At 50.3% G+C, this 16,604-nt stretch overlaps 1 protein-coding gene across 2 annotated transcripts; it reads right to left on the bottom strand.

Annotated features, from left to right (window-relative positions):
• Positions 1–320: 320 nt before the first annotated feature.
• LOC144692499 (14 kDa phosphohistidine phosphatase) lies at positions 321–16,079 on the bottom strand. Of its 2 annotated transcripts, none has more exons than XM_078561445.1 (3): positions 15,869–16,079; positions 8,629–8,779; positions 321–662 (listed from the first exon to the last, which is right to left on the bottom strand). In XM_078561445.1, exons 1-3 carry the CDS (start codon positions 16,005–16,007, stop codon positions 629–631), a joined length of 324 nt encoding a protein of 107 aa, XP_078417571.1. In that variant the 5' UTR covers positions 16,008–16,079; the 3' UTR covers positions 321–628. The 2 variants fall into 2 exon arrangements, with proteins under 2 accessions (XP_078417571.1, XP_078417570.1); XM_078561444.1 differs by having other exon boundaries at positions 8,655–8,779.
• Positions 16,080–16,604: the final 525 nt, after the last annotated feature.

Below are 16,604 nucleotides of genomic sequence, written 5' to 3'. Positions count from 1 at the left end.
TCAGAACTAACGAGTTCCAGCTTTTCCTATTTTTAGATAAAACTATGAATGGTGGTAATTCTGTCATTTTCCAACCAACAAAACCCTCATCCATTTGAGTAAAAAACTGCTGAAATAATAAAACTTCAATGGGATACTTTGACCAGAGTTCATATCTCTGAACTTAGGCAATCTTTCAAAAATAACATTATTTTGAAAGGATATGTGTAATTCCATATTCTGTGATCACCAGCAACCTGCACTACAAAGGGTTGCAATAGATATAAAATCAATTATTTTACAGCCCAGCACAATGTACTGATAAATTACCACACGACATATTCGAGGCAAACTCACAACATATCATTTATTGGGCAATGTATCGAACAGTACATTCTATACAGGTACTCTTTAATACCACAGTCTGCAAGGTCCCTAAGCACTGCCATAGCTCAACTGAATGCTATAAACAAACTACTTCAAGGCAACAAGCTAGTCTCATCCAGTAACACTGAAATCATTTCAACAAAAGAAAGTGAAAACAGTTTTACAACGATTTTGTTGATAGACAGGCTTTCAGTGACTCATCTTCACTTGGTGTCATCCGACCAGGTAATTTCATAGTCCTTGTACACAGACTTCAGTTTTTCTACAGAAATGGAGTGATCCGCTTTCCCAAAACCCTAAGACAAATAAAACAGTAAGTTATCAATTATATTTACTCTCACTGCGCATCACTGTCTCTGCAGGTTAAGTTCAGCCAGGGTTATGACTTCAATACCATAAATGTTGATAAGAGTTGGACATCAGGTGAGGACAGGATTAGGCTTGGATGCTGAGGCCTCCACACAGTCTCCTCTCTACATTGGGGAGATGGCAAAGCAGACTAGGTGACCACTTTGTGGAACACCTTGCTCAGTCCACAAATATGGTCCCCAGTTTCCGGTTGCTTGCCATTTTAATTCACCATCTTACTCTCTCTTTGACATTCTAGTCCTCGGCCTGCTTCAGTGTCCCAGTGAAGCTCAGTGCAAGCTTGAGGAACAGCAACTCATCGTCCTATTATAGGCACTTTATAACCTTCTAGACTCAACACTAAGCTCAGCAACGTCAGGTCATGAACGCCATCCTCTATTTGAATTTTTTTTTGCCAAATGCAGGCCTGTACCTTGTTTTCACGTTTTTGCTTTTAGACAGTGCTGTTCATTATCCTGCTATTAACACTCACTCTGGACCAATGCTTTCTTTCTTTCCTTCCTACAACAGGTACCACTCCCTTTGCTTCTTGTTCCATGACATCTTTGTTATTTAATCTCTCCCGCCCTTTACCCTATCCCAAACCTTCCCTTTTGTTCTTCCACCCCTCCCTGCCTTTTAATAGCATAAATCCCATCACATTTCTACCTCCCTTCAGTTCAGATGAAGAGTCATGTTTCAACTCAAAACATTAACTCTTTCTCTCTCCAGATGCTGCCAGACCTGAGTATTTCCAGCACTTTATTTTTATTTCAGGTTTCCAGTATCTGCAGTACTTTGCTTTTATTACAGTACTGCCATTGGCTAACAGTACTATAGTCAGTCTGTAAGGAGGGCAAGGAGGAAAAAACATAAATCAAAAACCTCAAACTTGATCATGGTAGTTAATGATGGCAGAAATATGTATTTACTTGGCAGGTTTAACATTAAAAATATCTCAAGTTTCTTCACAGAGGCGTTATCAATTCCACAGCTCTGAGTAAGATGATCAAAATCAGTCATGCAGCTTCTTGTAGCCACACATACAAAGCTAGTAACTACTTCCAACTGACAAAGTTATTAGCTATTCCAGCACTTATACTCCCTGGGGACCAGAATACTCACTCGTTGTCACAACGAATCCTCCAATGTGCTAAAACCAAGGAGCCAAGTGGATTTATAACATGTGAACTTTAGCAGCCTCAGACCACTAAATATCTCAATCCCTAGTCTGAGAATACGACTGTGGCAAAAGTGAAACCCATTTTTGGTCGTGGTTGGCATCTATTTTAAATGTAGCCAACTCAATTCTTAGCATGAGGAATACATAACCTCAGTCACAGCTTGGGAGAAACAGGAGTTACAACAGAATGTCAATATTTTCATCATACGGAGAATACCTTCAACATCAAGTTATCCAAACTAGCTTCGCCTGTGGCAGACACCTCTAACACTGGCAGAGGAAAGGAAGGAGTCAGCCTGACTCCTAACTAACAAATGGATTGGAGGTGGTTGGGTGAGGGGGAAGACAGAATCCCAGCAAGCTGGCAGTTGTTCAAGCGCCATTTATGCAGAAACCAAAACAAGTACACACATTCCTACCATTCAGGAAATCACTTGGCTGTAGTACAAGGTTAAGCATGACACATCACACAATACACCAGCATAAATGGGATGCCCTGCATTTCATGCCTTGCATTTATCTGTCACTGGATAGAATAAAGAAGGAGCAGAACAAAAGATGGGGCGAGATGGTATTTGAAGAACTGTAAGAAAATGTAGGTAGAGGTGGAGAAACTAGGGGTGGAATGGTCACAGATTTGCATAAAGTGCGGTAGCGAGCGGGAAAAAGGACTTTTTACCCACTGGCCGCAATGGCGGCTTTCGTGCCATATCGCCCCATTCCAGGCACGTCCCTCATCATTGATAATGCATTCCCAGGAAACACACCGGATCGCTGGCAGGGCGGCCTCTGAGTCACCTGCCCCGCTGTCACCTCAGGCCGTCAGTAATCCAGACGCCACATTTACAGGGTGACCCTGCACAGTGCCAAATCTCTCTAAGGGGTCAGAAGCTACTGCAAAGTCATGGCTTCCAAAGGCGGGAAAACATGCTGCCCCCAAATTTAGTGATGCCTCCCTCAGTCGCCTACTGGACACAATGGAAGCCCACTGTGAAGTCCTCTAACCCTGCTCTGGGCGAAGACCAGCAAGTAAGGACACCAATCCAGCATAGGAGGTGGCGCAACAGTGGTCAGCACCAATACCCTGCAAAAGAGAACAGCCACCCAGTGCCAAAAGAGGATGAATAATCTCCTCCATTCCGCCAGGTTGTTACTCATCTCATCACTCTCACTCTCAAACCCATCACACATCCACAGGGAACCCACTCACTGCCAGTTCAAGGGTCATCATTCAATCTCTCACACACACTTTCATCTGCCCTGCGGATTGTGTCCTCATCCCATCCATGGGACCACTTACCACCCACACGTGCCAGGCATCTTTCTCATCTGGCCTGGCAGGCGTCCTGCTTACACTCTGTCCATCTGTATTCATACAGGACAAGCTGGTACACAACAAAAGGGAGAGGACATAAACTGGTGGAGTTTACGCCTGACATCGAGGTCTTTTTTTCATAGACTTTAAAAATGGAGTCATCCAGCTGACCAGTGATGATCTGGACCGGTCCTGTGCTGACAGTGAGGTCAGCGGTGCTCAACCAAGTGACGATCCAGCAGTGCAACATCCATCAGACAACCATGCCGTGAGTGAGTTCCCTTGTTCTGCAGTCCCTTACCATGCACCAACTATCCCTCCTTGCCTTAGCAGGCACATCTGGAAAGCAGCCAAGGGGGTCCACAAGCCAGGTTCTCGACTCAAGCCCTGAAGATGCCTTGGAAGAAGAATCCGTCGACACCCTAACTGAAGACCAATCACAGAGCTCACCCACATCCTTCACCAATGCAGAGACACACACTTCAGTGGGGCCTAGGTCTGGAGTAGCCTTGGGGTCACAATCTGGTGAGCACATTGTACAGTCTGATCCACAGCCAGTGGGAGCAGGGACTTCCCAGGTTTCCAGCACTCGAAGGACGACTAGAGGCTAGAAATCTGTTGAGTCCCAGTCAGATGAGGATCCTCTGCACTCGGTCATACTTCAGTTGCTGGAGCTACAAAGGCAAGCTCGGGAACATCAGGAAGGGATGTCCTCTGCACTCCTCAGATTGCAATGCACGATGGAAGAGTCCATCCGCCTTCAGTCTTAGGTGATAGTGCCGGCATGCCAATGCACTGATGGTAGGATGGTGGCCACCATGGAGGCCTTGGTCCAGGACATTGGAGTTCAGCCTGTGCAGCAGTGCAGGACCACTGCTGATGCCATAGTTGGCCTCCAACAGTGTCAACACAACAGGGGTGCGGGCTAGCTCGATTTCACTCCAGATTCTCCTTCTCAAAGAGTCAGCCAGGGGCCCTCGGGTACCCACAGGGAGGAGGATCAGCAAGTGCACACCCCGGGACCATCCACTCAGGTGACTCCAGGAGTGTCCGGCTCATCTGAACCACCTCTTCCTATGACCCCAACAGCTCCAGCTTCACAGGCCAAGAAGGATACCATGGCCACACGGTAGGATCCTGAAAGTAGGCCGTGGCCCTCCAGAGGACATCTGCCACGGTCATCATAGACGGGGCCTAGAAGTTTGCAGGTTGCCTCCACCTCCGCTGTGGATGTCGGGCGAGTACCAAGATGTGGCAGCAGGGTTAGGAAGGTTAAGCTCTTTTGAGTCAATCAAATAAACTAAATTAACAAAATCAGGGACAAAGTAAAAAGCAGTTCCTTAAAGGGAAACTGCAAAAGCAAAGACAAAATTTAAAGGAAACTTGCAAACATTAAACCAAAAAGTGATTAACAGGGTCAATAAAACACCCCAGTCCCCGCAGTGCTGAACGAGCACGGAAGGCCTCGACAGTACCGGCAGGCACAGTGTGCAGTTAAGAAGATACAGTTGCACAGCATGGCCATGGGAGTTAATCACTTGTACATAATGTTCACTTTGTTAATAAACTCCCAAGAATGTCTCCTTGCCTATGGCTCCTTGTTATGACAAGCAGTGTTCGTGTCACTCAGATGTGTAACCTTGGTTCCTGCACTAGATAAAAGCAGGTTTCTCAGTCCCAGGGCCTCTTCCCTGTGTAGTGTGTGATCTTCAGACCAAAGTGATGGTCTGGCTTCACGCTCACTGGACACAGTGACGCCTGCATCTCAAACGGTGCTCGTCATTGCTGCCAGAACGTCACGGGCTGCAGTCACAGAGTTCTGTCATTCTCTGTGTGCTCTCAGCGCCTTTGAGGTGGGGCTGGCCCTCCCCCCATCTCTTCAGCATCCGTGACCAATGACGCTGTGCTCCTGAAGGGGTTAGGTGCTGAAAGCTGACAAAGGGTCAGGTGCATTTAAAGTTTCATGGCTGTGTCCCCATTATATGACCATGATCATGGAGCGGAAGTGAGCTTCCCTCAGCCAGATAGGGGTCAGACATTTACAGAGGCTATGTGAAAATCTATGGAATAACCTCACTGCATAGCATCATCCTCCTCCTGGAATCTAGCGACTATTAGGGCCTCCACTGCATCTCCAAGACAGGAGCCTGACCACTCAGGGTATATGTACTGCCATCAGCCACACAGGAGTCAAACATTCACAGTTACAAGGTTGAGGATGTCAGAACTGTCCTCACTGCATCTCGTCATCATCCTCCATGAACCTTGAGGCTGAGGGGGCCTCCTGAGCACGCCTGCCTTGTCTGGCCAGTGCAATGGCTTCATCACTAGTATCCTTGACATCGAGGTCCTCATCACCATCATCCTCTTTGATGTCCTCCTCATCGGAGACTTGCAGCTCTTCCATCTCCTCCTCAGTCAGGTCCACCCCCCCTGGCAGCACCAGGTTCTGTAGTGCAGCAGGCAACGATGATGCGCGACACCCTCTGGGGACTGTATTGCAGTGCTCCACTGGGCCTGTCAAGGCACTGGAACCTCATTTTCAAAATGCTTATTCAAAATATTTGCTCCACCAAAGTCCAGGTCGCGCATGAGCCTCATTACACTGTCACTCAGCTGCAGTCTGAGGTTGCCACATGGGCGTCATCAGCCACGTCCTATGTGGGTAGCCCTTGCCCCTGAGGAGCCAACCCTGCAGCCTCTCTGGATCCTAGAAGATGTCAGGAATCTGAAACCTACTAAAAATGTAGGAGTCATGGACACTCCCTGGGAATTGTGCAGAGACATGTAGGATGTGTTTGTGGTAGTCGCAGACCAGCTGAACATTCAGAGAGTGGAAGCCCTTGCAGTTGACGTAGTTGACTACTTATTACCATGGAGATCTAAGCAGTCGACGGCACCCTGCCCCTGTGGAAAACCAGAGCTCTGCGCAAATCCCAGCGCTCTTGCTTCCTGGCTTTCCTGATCCCTGGCGAAATGCGTAACATTCTGTGCCTTCGTGAAGATGGCATCCGTGACCTCCTGGTTGCACTTGTGTGTGGAGGCTTGTGAGATCCCACACAGGTCCTGTGGAGTCCTAGAAGGAGCCACTGGTGTAAAAATTGAGCGTTGTGGTCACTTTCACAGCCACTGGCAGTAGATGTCCTCCATGTTCCTGTGGTGCCAAATCCTACAGCAGGTGGCATATGTGACCAACCAGTTCCCTAGACATGCGCAGTCTTCAGCGACACTGGTTCTGTCATCTGCAAGAATGACAAGCGCCATCTACAGACCCTGGATCTAGCGAGGTGCCTTCGAGCGACGGCTCTCTGTGGATCTTCAGCTGCGTGCGCAGCAGGCCCTGCAGCCCCTTCATCTTGAGGGAGGTGCTCCTCTTTGCCGAGCCAGGTGCCTCCGCCGTTCTCTTCTTCTTCTCTGTTTCCAGTAAGCATGAGGCATACCGCTAAATCACTAGGCTCCATGATGATGTTCTCCTGCAAGATCAAAGAAAGACACGTGTGAGTTTGCATGTGTGTCCTAAAAAGCTCTCTTAAATCTGGAGGCTCCTTAATGCATGCAGGAGAGTGCTGGCTACCACATGGATGAGTAGTGTGCTCATTGGCTGCCCAAACCTCACCCACCTCCACATGACCGATTGGCAGCAGTTTCAGCCACTGGACTGCATGCTGCACTCTCAGCTCAGTCACAGGCATTCTCCTAACCCGCTCTGCAAGGCTGCGCTGTTAGCTTGAACCATGATGGATACTGGTCCAAACCTTAATAAAGACATTGCAAGGGACTGTGAGTGCCTCCACCAGTGACTGTGCCATAGCCACCTTTCACAAGGGGATTGTACAACTCGTTCCATCGGCCAATTATTCTGCTGCCCCCTAAAACGCACATTAATTTGCAGTCTGTGCCCAAGGGATGTAAAGTTCTGGAACATCTGGTGGCACTTGCATACTTTTGTGTTGCTTGAGTGGGCAGCAAAGCTTCAGAGGTCCGACTCCAAGCATGTCAATGGAGCTGCAGCTGAGCGATTTCAGCTGTGGAACAATGCTCATTTTAACTAGCTTTTGCAAGTGCGTGGCTGCTTTCCTCACCACCACCCCCTCCCCCCGCCAGCCTGGCACGTGCTTGTGCGCTTCCTTCAGTCTGTGCTGCCTTGCCCCGGCACTGCACTGAATGCCAGCCAGGAAAAAGTGATTTGCCTGTGTCAACCTGCGAATGCGCAGTGCCTGTTCCTTGATGTCCTATGGCCGATACTCGCAAGCGCCGCACAAGGTTGAGTGTACTCATCTCTGAGTTCCGCTCAAAGTTCAGGTTTTCAACTACACATCGCTTATGTGCAGTTGTTGAACATGTCAGCATGCAATCATGCCGACGTGCCTAGATGATCCAGCGTGAGGAATGATTCTGGCAAGCGGGGCTTATAATCAGATGCAAATGTATTAAAATGACATTCCCGACGTGCAGTGACTTTTGGCTTTCTCGTAGTATTGTCCCCTGCCCACCTGCCATGACACCCGATGCCAACGGGGCCGGCAAATTCTGGCCTAGGTGTTTGCCACCTAGTTTCTCATTACCCTCCTGTTCTGGCATGGTTTTTATCAACTTCTGTCTCCATGTAAAGACTTTTTGCAAGGTACAATCAGAAAGAATGCAACGGATGGCAATTATTTACTAAGAGCCTGAAGGAGGTCTGTATCATGTGGTCCATCATAAGTGCAGCCAAAAGATCCAAACGCATGTTTGAGAATCATTTTGATTGTACCAGAAGCACCATTGTACTGGACCTCTGCTTCAACCTGTGATTAACACAAAAGGTGTCATGAGCTGCTTCTGCAAAGGACAGCCTTGGTCTCAGAGACTCCCTTCAGATAAGCATGACATAGATTATGTCTACAAAGAAATGCAGCTTGGGAGCTTCTGTGAATGCAGGCATTCACCTGGGCATTATCCTTCACATAACAGCTACACTGATGGAATACTAACCTTATGGTTCATATAGGTCTCAGCATTCTTTGCAGGAGCCAATAGGAACATGGCTCCTGCTGGGCTCCTGCAAAGCCAGTAGAATTGTGTTACTGAATCATATTGCTGTGTCAGTGGTGAAAGCAGTGAAGCTGGTGGCCCTGATGAATAATGCATTTATATCCCACTAGATAAGCCCATGACATGACCTAGGAATATGATGCATAGTTCAACTAACCAGTTAGCATGCTGCCAATTATTAGCTTAGTTATCTAACACACTTCTCCAACATCAACACCCACACACAATTTTCATCAAAGGGCAAGATGGCAGTGTGGAATAAACAGGCAGGAACTATTCACTGCTCTGCACTCCCATTATTACTTTCCTGTAAATGATTGATAACAGGGGTATTTTGAAATGCAACATTATTTTCAAAGGCTTAAGTGATTTTGCATCGTACTTTAGGAGTTGTAATAGGTTACTCACCGTGGAAATACCGAATACTCGAATTTTTTTCTGCTTGCTATTGTGATCAATCTTTCCACCTCCCAGACACTTGCATTCCAGCTCAAGCTTTTCCATTTCAGGAGACAACTTTTCAAAGATGTTATCTATAGCAAGGGGAGAGAAAGTTTCATAATCCACCCAAAACCACCGATTCCATCAAATCTGCCTGCTAGTTTTATAGATTTAAATTATACAACCCAAAATATTCCTAGAACTAATGTCATGAAACTACCACATTTTGCATAATATTATTGTGGGGTATTGTGAAGTAGGCTTATGTTTGAGTGTGCAGGGTTGTGTATGTGACTGATTTAATTGAATTAGAGTCGAATAGATTGCAAGGTTGAAATTATCAAAAGAATTAGGTGTAAAAAAAAAGGTATTTGAAATGCTAATGAGTGAGCTAGGGTAAAAGTCTCAGTAGATATGGGGTGAATGAAATTCACATTTTAAGATAAATGGACAGGTGTTTGATTTTCAAAGAAACATGATAAAGTTTCACAACTGACAGGATAAGTAGGGCAAGGTGATTACATTTATTTTTCCATGTCAACATGAAAGATTTTTATGATATGAGAAAAGTAAATTACAAAGACATATGGAAACAATGGGATTTACAGATTAAAAGAGGAAGGAATATATTTAAAGAAGGATGGAAGGCTGTATCGGGGCGGCAGTGTAAGATCTAAAAGATACCCCCATGTGAAACAGACTTAGGGAAACAGTCTCTAGCCACTTTGCAGTCCCAGTGACCAAAGTTGTGTTAAAAAGCCTTTGGAATTCCACTGCTGAGTGGGTGCTGTGGTAACCTTGCTAGGTTGCCTCTCGACATTTAAAATCTATTTTGAACTGTAGCCTTAAAGGGGCTGTATGGTTGGGAGTCAGGTTAATTAGCAATTCTGGGATTTGTTATATTAAGTAATGGTGTAACTGTAATCTTGTGTATGTGTTTTAATTCATTTCTTTTGCTAATAAATGTTTTAATTTAATTTTTAAAATCTCTAAAGGTGTTAGTGGACTCATAACTTCTGAATTCAATGCGCAAACCTTCTCGTATTAAATACAATTGCAAAACCGCTGTGATAGCGTGGCCATGTTTCCCTTGTGGGTTTGTTCAACCTGACAAATACCACCTGCCATATCATCACATATATCATAATTTGTGCAGAAGTGATAATAATAAGTCACGTATCTCTTTCCCCACACCTCACCAATGGTTCTGTCACTTAAATTTTGAGAGTTTCATGAATACATGGGGTAAAAATGCCATTTCTGCACCAGCACACACCCAGGGGCACATATTACAAATCTGGACAATGCATTTTTTAAGTTACTCTTCAGCTGTGTAATTCATGATATGCATTCTGAGGCATGCACTGGGAGGGTAGAAGTAGAACTGTTGCTCTTAGTTACTGCTGAAATCACAATATATAGGATATAATTAATTTGGTTATCTCACTTTTTCCCTTGTGTTTCACAGAACTCCAGCCTCTTCCACTCTCTCCTTACTGTATTCCAATAATCTTGTTTACTCATCAGCCCTATCCACTTTTTTCCTGATGATTCCCACTTTCTTAACATTCCATCTCTCAGCACAATGATGATCACCAAAGCTTGATCCTTTCAAATGTGCAATGAAAGTCGCAGTCCCTCCCCTTAACAAACCAACAGACAAATCTATTATTGAACAAGCAACTGAATGTTTAGTACAAACATTGTCTTTAAAATAATTTACAATATGTATTATTCTCCTCTAAATGGCAACAAGCAAATAATTAAAATAAAAATACAACTGGCTAGTATCGGTATGGGAAGCCACTTCCCGTACGTTATGTTTAATATAGTAATCTTAGAAACACAGTGGCTCACTTCTTACATGGTAAAACGTTACCATGGAGTCACTAAGTCAACTCTACCTCTCTGCTGACTACAGACTAAGAGCTGAACTCTATGTCTTCACTTGTAACCAGCAACCAACTTTTCCTGGTTCCCAACATGCGCAAAACATATGGGCCTTCTCCCTTGCACTTAACGTGGATCATGCAGCAATAAACAGGGGAGGATGGTACTCGAGAGGCAACAAGTCTCTGTGTGAACAGTTCTTCCAGAACCTTAGCACTAATATGAAAATGCCTACAGGGAGAAAAACTTTGAATATGACATTGAGCTCAGGCACTGAAAGGAAATAAAATTGATATGCGCAATCCAGATGACAAAAATAGGTATGAAGTCACTGTCTGACAAGTACAGAATGAGAAGGCCCTCACCATACCATTCTGATTAGTAACACCTCCAGCTATTTTCTTGTATTAACGACTGGAGCTTATTATTATTTACTCTTGATGCTTTACTCTTAATGGAAGAATGCTTGCTTAGTGGGTGCAGAAGAGGAATCCTATCTGCTGTCAATCATTTAATATGAACTGGTTAACAGCTCCATTAAAATAGCAGACACAGGAATGACATTCAAATCCAGTTTCACATTTATCCGCTAATATCATCAACAGTACCTTCTAGACTTATACTTCTCCCAATACACCAATTCCCCCTCAATTACTACATGCCACATTCTCTCAGTAATGTCAGCATTCACTTTGCCAGTTAAAGAGAAATCTTCAGGTAAGAGAAAAAAAATCAACATGAAGGGTCAAGAAGGGCTGATATTTAATTTGATAACTTTAAAATATTTTTAACACTTACAAATAGCTGTTTAGTTATTTGTATGTATATGGATGTATGGAATTCAGCCTTTTCCACTTTTACAATGGTCTGAACTTCAAAATGTGGCAAAAACAAAAAACTACTGCGGATGCTGGAAATCCAAAACAAAAATAGAATTACCTGGAAAAACTCAGCAGGCTGCGGAAGGGTCGTGAGGACTCGAAAGGTCAACTCTTTTCTTCTCCGCCGATGCTGCCAGGCCTGCTGAGTTTTTCCAGGTAATTCTATTTTTGATCAAAATGTGGCACCCCACTTGCATGAATAAAAGTGACATAAATGTCCATTTATTTTGCTTCCCTCTTCAAAGCTCATCTATTCATGGATCTGTAATTCAATTTGACAGAGAAAAATTTTGAAACTGAGAAATACCAGAGCAGCAGAAATAGTTTAACTGGTTGAAGAGAATTTTCTGTGACAAATTCAACAGATTCTCAAGCAAGTCTTCTTCTATACATTGAGTAAATTGGGCCTATTCTCACTGGAGTTTAGAAGAATGAGAGGTAATCTCATTGAAACAAATCAGATTCTGAGGGGGCTTGACAGGGTAGATGCTGAGAGGATGTTTCCCCTTGTGGAGAAATCTAGAACTAGGGGCACAGTTTAAAAATTAAGGGTCTTCCATTTAAAACAGAGATGAGGAGGAATTTTTTTCTCTCAGAGGGTCGTTAGTGTTTGGAATTCTCTTCCTTGGTGGACGGTGGAGGCTGGGTCATTGGATGTATGCAAGGCTGAGTAAAACAGATTTTTGATTGACAAGGGTTATGGGGGACAGGCAGGAAAGTGGAGTTAAGGCCACAATCAGATCGGCCGTGATCTTACAGAATGATGGAGCAGGCTCATGGGGCCGAATGGCCTACTCCTGCTCCTATTTCTTATACATTGTTTAGATTACAAGAGGGGCAGCACATTACAATGAGCAGCAGGACTGCCAAAAAACTACCTTCTTTCTTCCTGCTAGTGAAAGACCTTATACTCACCATCCAACCCTACTGACTCTCTAATGATTTCCTTTTACAATACTGAGATTGTATTCTCTCAGTGAACAAAATTTTCATTCTTCTTACAGTACAGAAAATAATGAAATATTGACCTACATGTCCTTCAATAGGGTATTAAAGTCTTGGTACTTAATTTCTTTCAAAGACACAACTCGTTCAAAACTCTTGCAAGTGCAATCAACAGCTGCCACTCTTACCATGATGGCCTCGCCCTTAGTTTCTTCATCTTATCTTGCAACTCCTCCAGTTCTGGAGTTACAAAGCCCTTGTTTTTGGCTATTAAACTGTTCTCTCCCTTCAGCAACTCCCTTTCCTCTGTTTCTGCATGCAGAGTTGTTGAAAGACTTGCATACTGCTTCAACATCTGGATAGATTCAAACACCTTGTGGCCATGGTACTGATACTTAAAGCTTGTTATTGGCTAGGCAATTCTTCCCTCACTTGTAGTCAATTTTACAAATGAATTCCACCAGCGTACCTATTGTTGCGAGCATGTATTAGGAAATCACAAGTATGTTCCCCATGACCAAAACACTGAAAGGCGTCCTGTCGATTTCCCATTCGGGTTGGCAGGAGGAAGCATCCCTGCTCGAAGCTTGAATAACCACATCAGCCCTGTTGCCTCTTTTTGTCACAATCTTTTCTGTCTCTTCCCAGTCTATTTAAATCTCCTCATCCTCAGTGGCATGCTGTAACTACAAGCCCGGGGCCTTCTTTTAGGCTTGTGAAACACTCGAGCTTATAGTTATAAATAGGGTCTTGCATTTTTCGCCCTGACTTGATTTCCCCACTCCTTATTGGCCCTGCAGACAGACGGTTTAGGTTGTGAAGCCAGGTTGAAACTCTAACATGACCAGATTAGACATGGATCCTGTGCAATTCTGTATATGGTCACCAGGCACCAGGGGGAGGGGGGGGGGGGAACTGCTCCCTCTACTTTGCACAATGTTTAAAAACATTTGGAAACTAAGCTCCTTGTGGAAGTGCTGATCAATGAGAAAAAGGAAGTGGTGAAGAGAGAGAACCTCCCCCCTCCCCCTCTCCCCCCCCCTCTCCTCTCTCCCCCCCCCTCCCCCCCTCCCCCCTTCCCCCCTCCTCTCTCCCCCCTCACCCCCTCCTCTCTCCCCAAATCCCCCCCTCCTCTCCCCCCTCCTCTCCCCCCCTCCTCTCTCCCCCCTCCCCCCCTCCCCTCTCCCCCCCTCCCCCCTCCTCTCTCCCCTCTTCCCCCTCCCCTCTTCCCCTCTCCCCTCTCCCCCCTCCCCTCTCCCCCCCTCCCCCCTCCTCTCCCCCCTCCCCCCTCCCCTCTCCCCCCTCCCCCTCCTCTCTCCCCCCCTCCTCCCCTCCTCTCTCCCCCCCTCCTCCCCTCCTCTCTCCCCCCCTCCTCTCTCCCTCTCCCCCCTCCCCCCTCCTCTCTCTCCCCCCCTCCCCCCCTGCCCTCCCCCCCTTCCTCTCTCCCCCCCTCCCCTCCCTCCTCTCTCCCCCCTCCCCTCATCCTCTCTCCTCCCCCTCCCCTCCTCCTCTCTCTCCCCTCTCCCCCCCTCCCCCTCCTCCCCTCCCCCCCTCCCCTCCTCCTCTCTCTCCCCTCTCCCCCCTCCCCCTCCTCCCCTCCCCCCCTCCCCTCTCCTCTCCCCCCCCTCCCCTCTCCCCCCCCACCCTCCCCCCCTCCCCTCTCCTCTCCCCCCTCCCCTCTCCACTCACCCCACTCCCCTCTCCCCCTCTCCCCCACCCTCCCCCTCCCCTCTCCTCTCCCCCCCCCTCCCCCTCCCCCTCTCCCCCTCTCCCCCCTCCCCTCTCCCCCACTCCTCTCTCTCCCCCTCCCCCCCTCCCCCCTCCTCTCTACCCCCTCCCCCCTCCCCTCTCCCCCTCCTCTCTCCCCCCTCCCCCCTCCCCTCTCTGCACCCCTCCCCCCTCCTCTCTCTCCCCCCCTCCCCCCTCCTCTCTCTCCCCCCCTCCCCCCTCCTCTCTCTCCCCCCCTCCCCCCTCCTCTCTCTCCCCCTCTCCCCCCCTCCCCCCCTCCTCTCTCTCCCCCCCTCCCCCCCTCCTCTCTCTCCCCCCCTCCCCCCTCTCTCTCTCCCCCCCTCTCTCTCTCCCCCCCTCCTCTCTCTCCCCCCCTCCCCCCCTCCTCTCTCTCCCCCCCTCCCCCCCTCCTCTCTCTCCCCCCCTCCCCCCCTCCTCTCTCTCCCCCCCTCCCCCCCTCCTCTCTCTCCCCCCTCCTCCCCCCTCCTCTCTCTCCCCCCCTCCCCCCCCTCCTCTCTCTCCCCCCCTCCCCCCCTCCTCTCTCTCCCCCCCTCCCCCCCTCCTCTCTCTCCCCCCCTCCCCCCCTCTCTCTCCCCCCCCCTCCCCCCTCCCCCCCTCCTCTCTCTCCCCCCCTCCCCCTCCCCCCCTCCTCTCTCTCCCCCCCTCCTCTCTCTCCCCCCCTCCCCCCTCTCTCTCTCCCCCCCTCTCTCTCTCCCCCCCTCCCCCCCTCCTCTCTCTCCCCCCCTCCCCCCCTCCTCTCTCTCCCCCCCTCCCCCCCTCCTCTCTCTCCCCCCCGCCCCCCCTCCTCTCTCTCCCCCCCTCCCCCCCTCCTCTCTCTCCCCCCCTCCCCCCCTCCTCTCTCTCCCCCCCTCCCCCCCTCCTCTCTCTCCCCCCCTCCCCCCTCCCCCCCTCCTCTCTCTCCCCCCCTCCCCTCCCCCCCTCCTCTCTCTCCCCCCCTCCTCTCTCTCCCCCCCTCCCCCCCCTCCTCTCTCTCCCCCTCCTCTCTCTCCCCCCCTCCTCTCTCTCCCCCCCTCCTCTCTCTCCCCCCCTCCCCCCCCCTCCTCTCTCTCCCCCCCCTCCCCCCCCTCCCCCTTTCCCCCTCTCCCCCCCCCTCTCCCCCTCTCCCCCTCTCCCCCCCCCTCTCCCCCTCTCCCCCCCCCTCTCCCCCTCTCCCCTCTCCCCCCCCCTCTCCCCCCTCTCCCCCTCTCCCCCCCCCTCTCCCCCTCTCCCCCCCCCTCCCCCTCTCCCCCCCCCTCTCCCCCCCCTTCCCCCCCCTTTCCCCCTCCCCTCTCCCCCCCCTTCCCCCCCCTTTCCCCCTCTTCCCCCCCCCCCTCTCCCCCCCCCCTCCCCCCCCTCTCCCCCTCTCCCCCCCTTCCCCCTCTCCCCCCCTTCCCCCTCTCCCCCCTTTCCCCCTCTCCCCCCCCCTTTCCCCCTCTCCCCCCCCCTTTCCCCCTCTCCCCCCCGCCTTTCCCCCTCTCCCCCCCGCCTTTCCCCCTCTCCCCCCCGCCTTTCCCCCTCTCCCCCCCGCCTTTCCCCCTCTCCCCCCCCCCCCCGCCTTTCCCCCTCTCCCCCCCCCCCCCCGCCTTTCCCCCTCTCCCCCCCCCCCCCCCGCCTTTCCCCCTCTCCCCCCCCCCCCCCCGCCTTTCCCCCTCTCCCCCCCCCCCCCCGCCTTTCCCCCTCTCCCCCCCCCCCCGCCTTTCCCCCTCTCCCCCCCCCACCCCGGGCCCGGACACTCACTGTGGAACTCGGCCGTTTTGTTGCCCCTCACAATGTCCTTGTGCTCCGGGCCGCCCTTCTTGCTCACTCTCACCAGGATATATTTGAAAACCCCGTCAGAATCGATCTCCACATCGGCCACACTCGCCAGTCCGGCCATGGCCCTGCGCTGCGGGGCTGACAATGTCCGCAAACAGGAGCGGGCGCTGCGCCAGAGAAACGCCAGGGCGGAGATTGGGGAAAGGAGGAATCGGGGGCGGGGAGTGAGGAGAATGGTGGGGGGGAATTGAGGAGTGGATGGAGGATGTGGGGAGGGGGGATGGAGGGGGAATGGAGGGTGGGGGGGGGAGGGGGAATGGAGGGTGGGGGGGGGAGGGGGAATGGAGGGTGGGGGGGGGAGGGGGAATGGAGGGTGGGGGGGGGAGGGGGAATGGAGGGTGGGGGGGGGAGGGGGAATGGAGGGTGGGGGGGGGAGGGGGAATGGAGGGGGGGGGGAATGGAGGGGGGGGGGAATGGAGGGGAGGGGGAAGGGGAATGGAGGGGGGGGGAGGGGGAAGGGGAATGGAGGGGGGGGGAAGGGGAATGGAGGGGGGGGAAGGGGAATGGAGGGGGGGGGAGGGGGAAGGAGAATGGAGGGGGGGGGAGGGGGAAGGAGAATGGTGGGGGGAGGAGGGGTAGGGGGGAGGAGAATGGTGGGGGGGGAGGGGGGAGGAGAATGGTGGGGGGGGAGGGGGGAGGAGAATGGTGGGGGTAGGGG

The sequence above is a fragment of the Cetorhinus maximus genome, chromosome 17 (genome assembly GCF_964194155.1).
Source record: "Cetorhinus maximus chromosome 17, sCetMax3.hap1.1, whole genome shotgun sequence".
NCBI lineage: Eukaryota > Metazoa > Chordata > Chondrichthyes > Lamniformes > Cetorhinidae > Cetorhinus > Cetorhinus maximus.
This window is presented reverse-complemented; position numbering and strand designations above follow the sequence as displayed.

Excerpts from the sequence above, each read along its gene's own strand:
- LOC144692499 (XM_078561444.1), bottom strand. The coding sequence starts at position 16,007 with ATGGCCGGACTGGCGAGTGTGGCCGATGTGGAGATCGATTCTGACGGG. Across the intron at positions 8,780-15,868 it reads CAAAACGGCCGAGTTCCACA|ATAACATCTTTGAAAAGTTG; the intron begins GTGAGTGTCCGG and ends CCCTTGCTATAG. Across the intron at positions 663-8,654 it reads GAGTATTCGGTATTTCCACG|GGTTTTGGGAAAGCGGATCA; the intron begins GTGAGTAACCTA and ends TATTTGTCTTAG.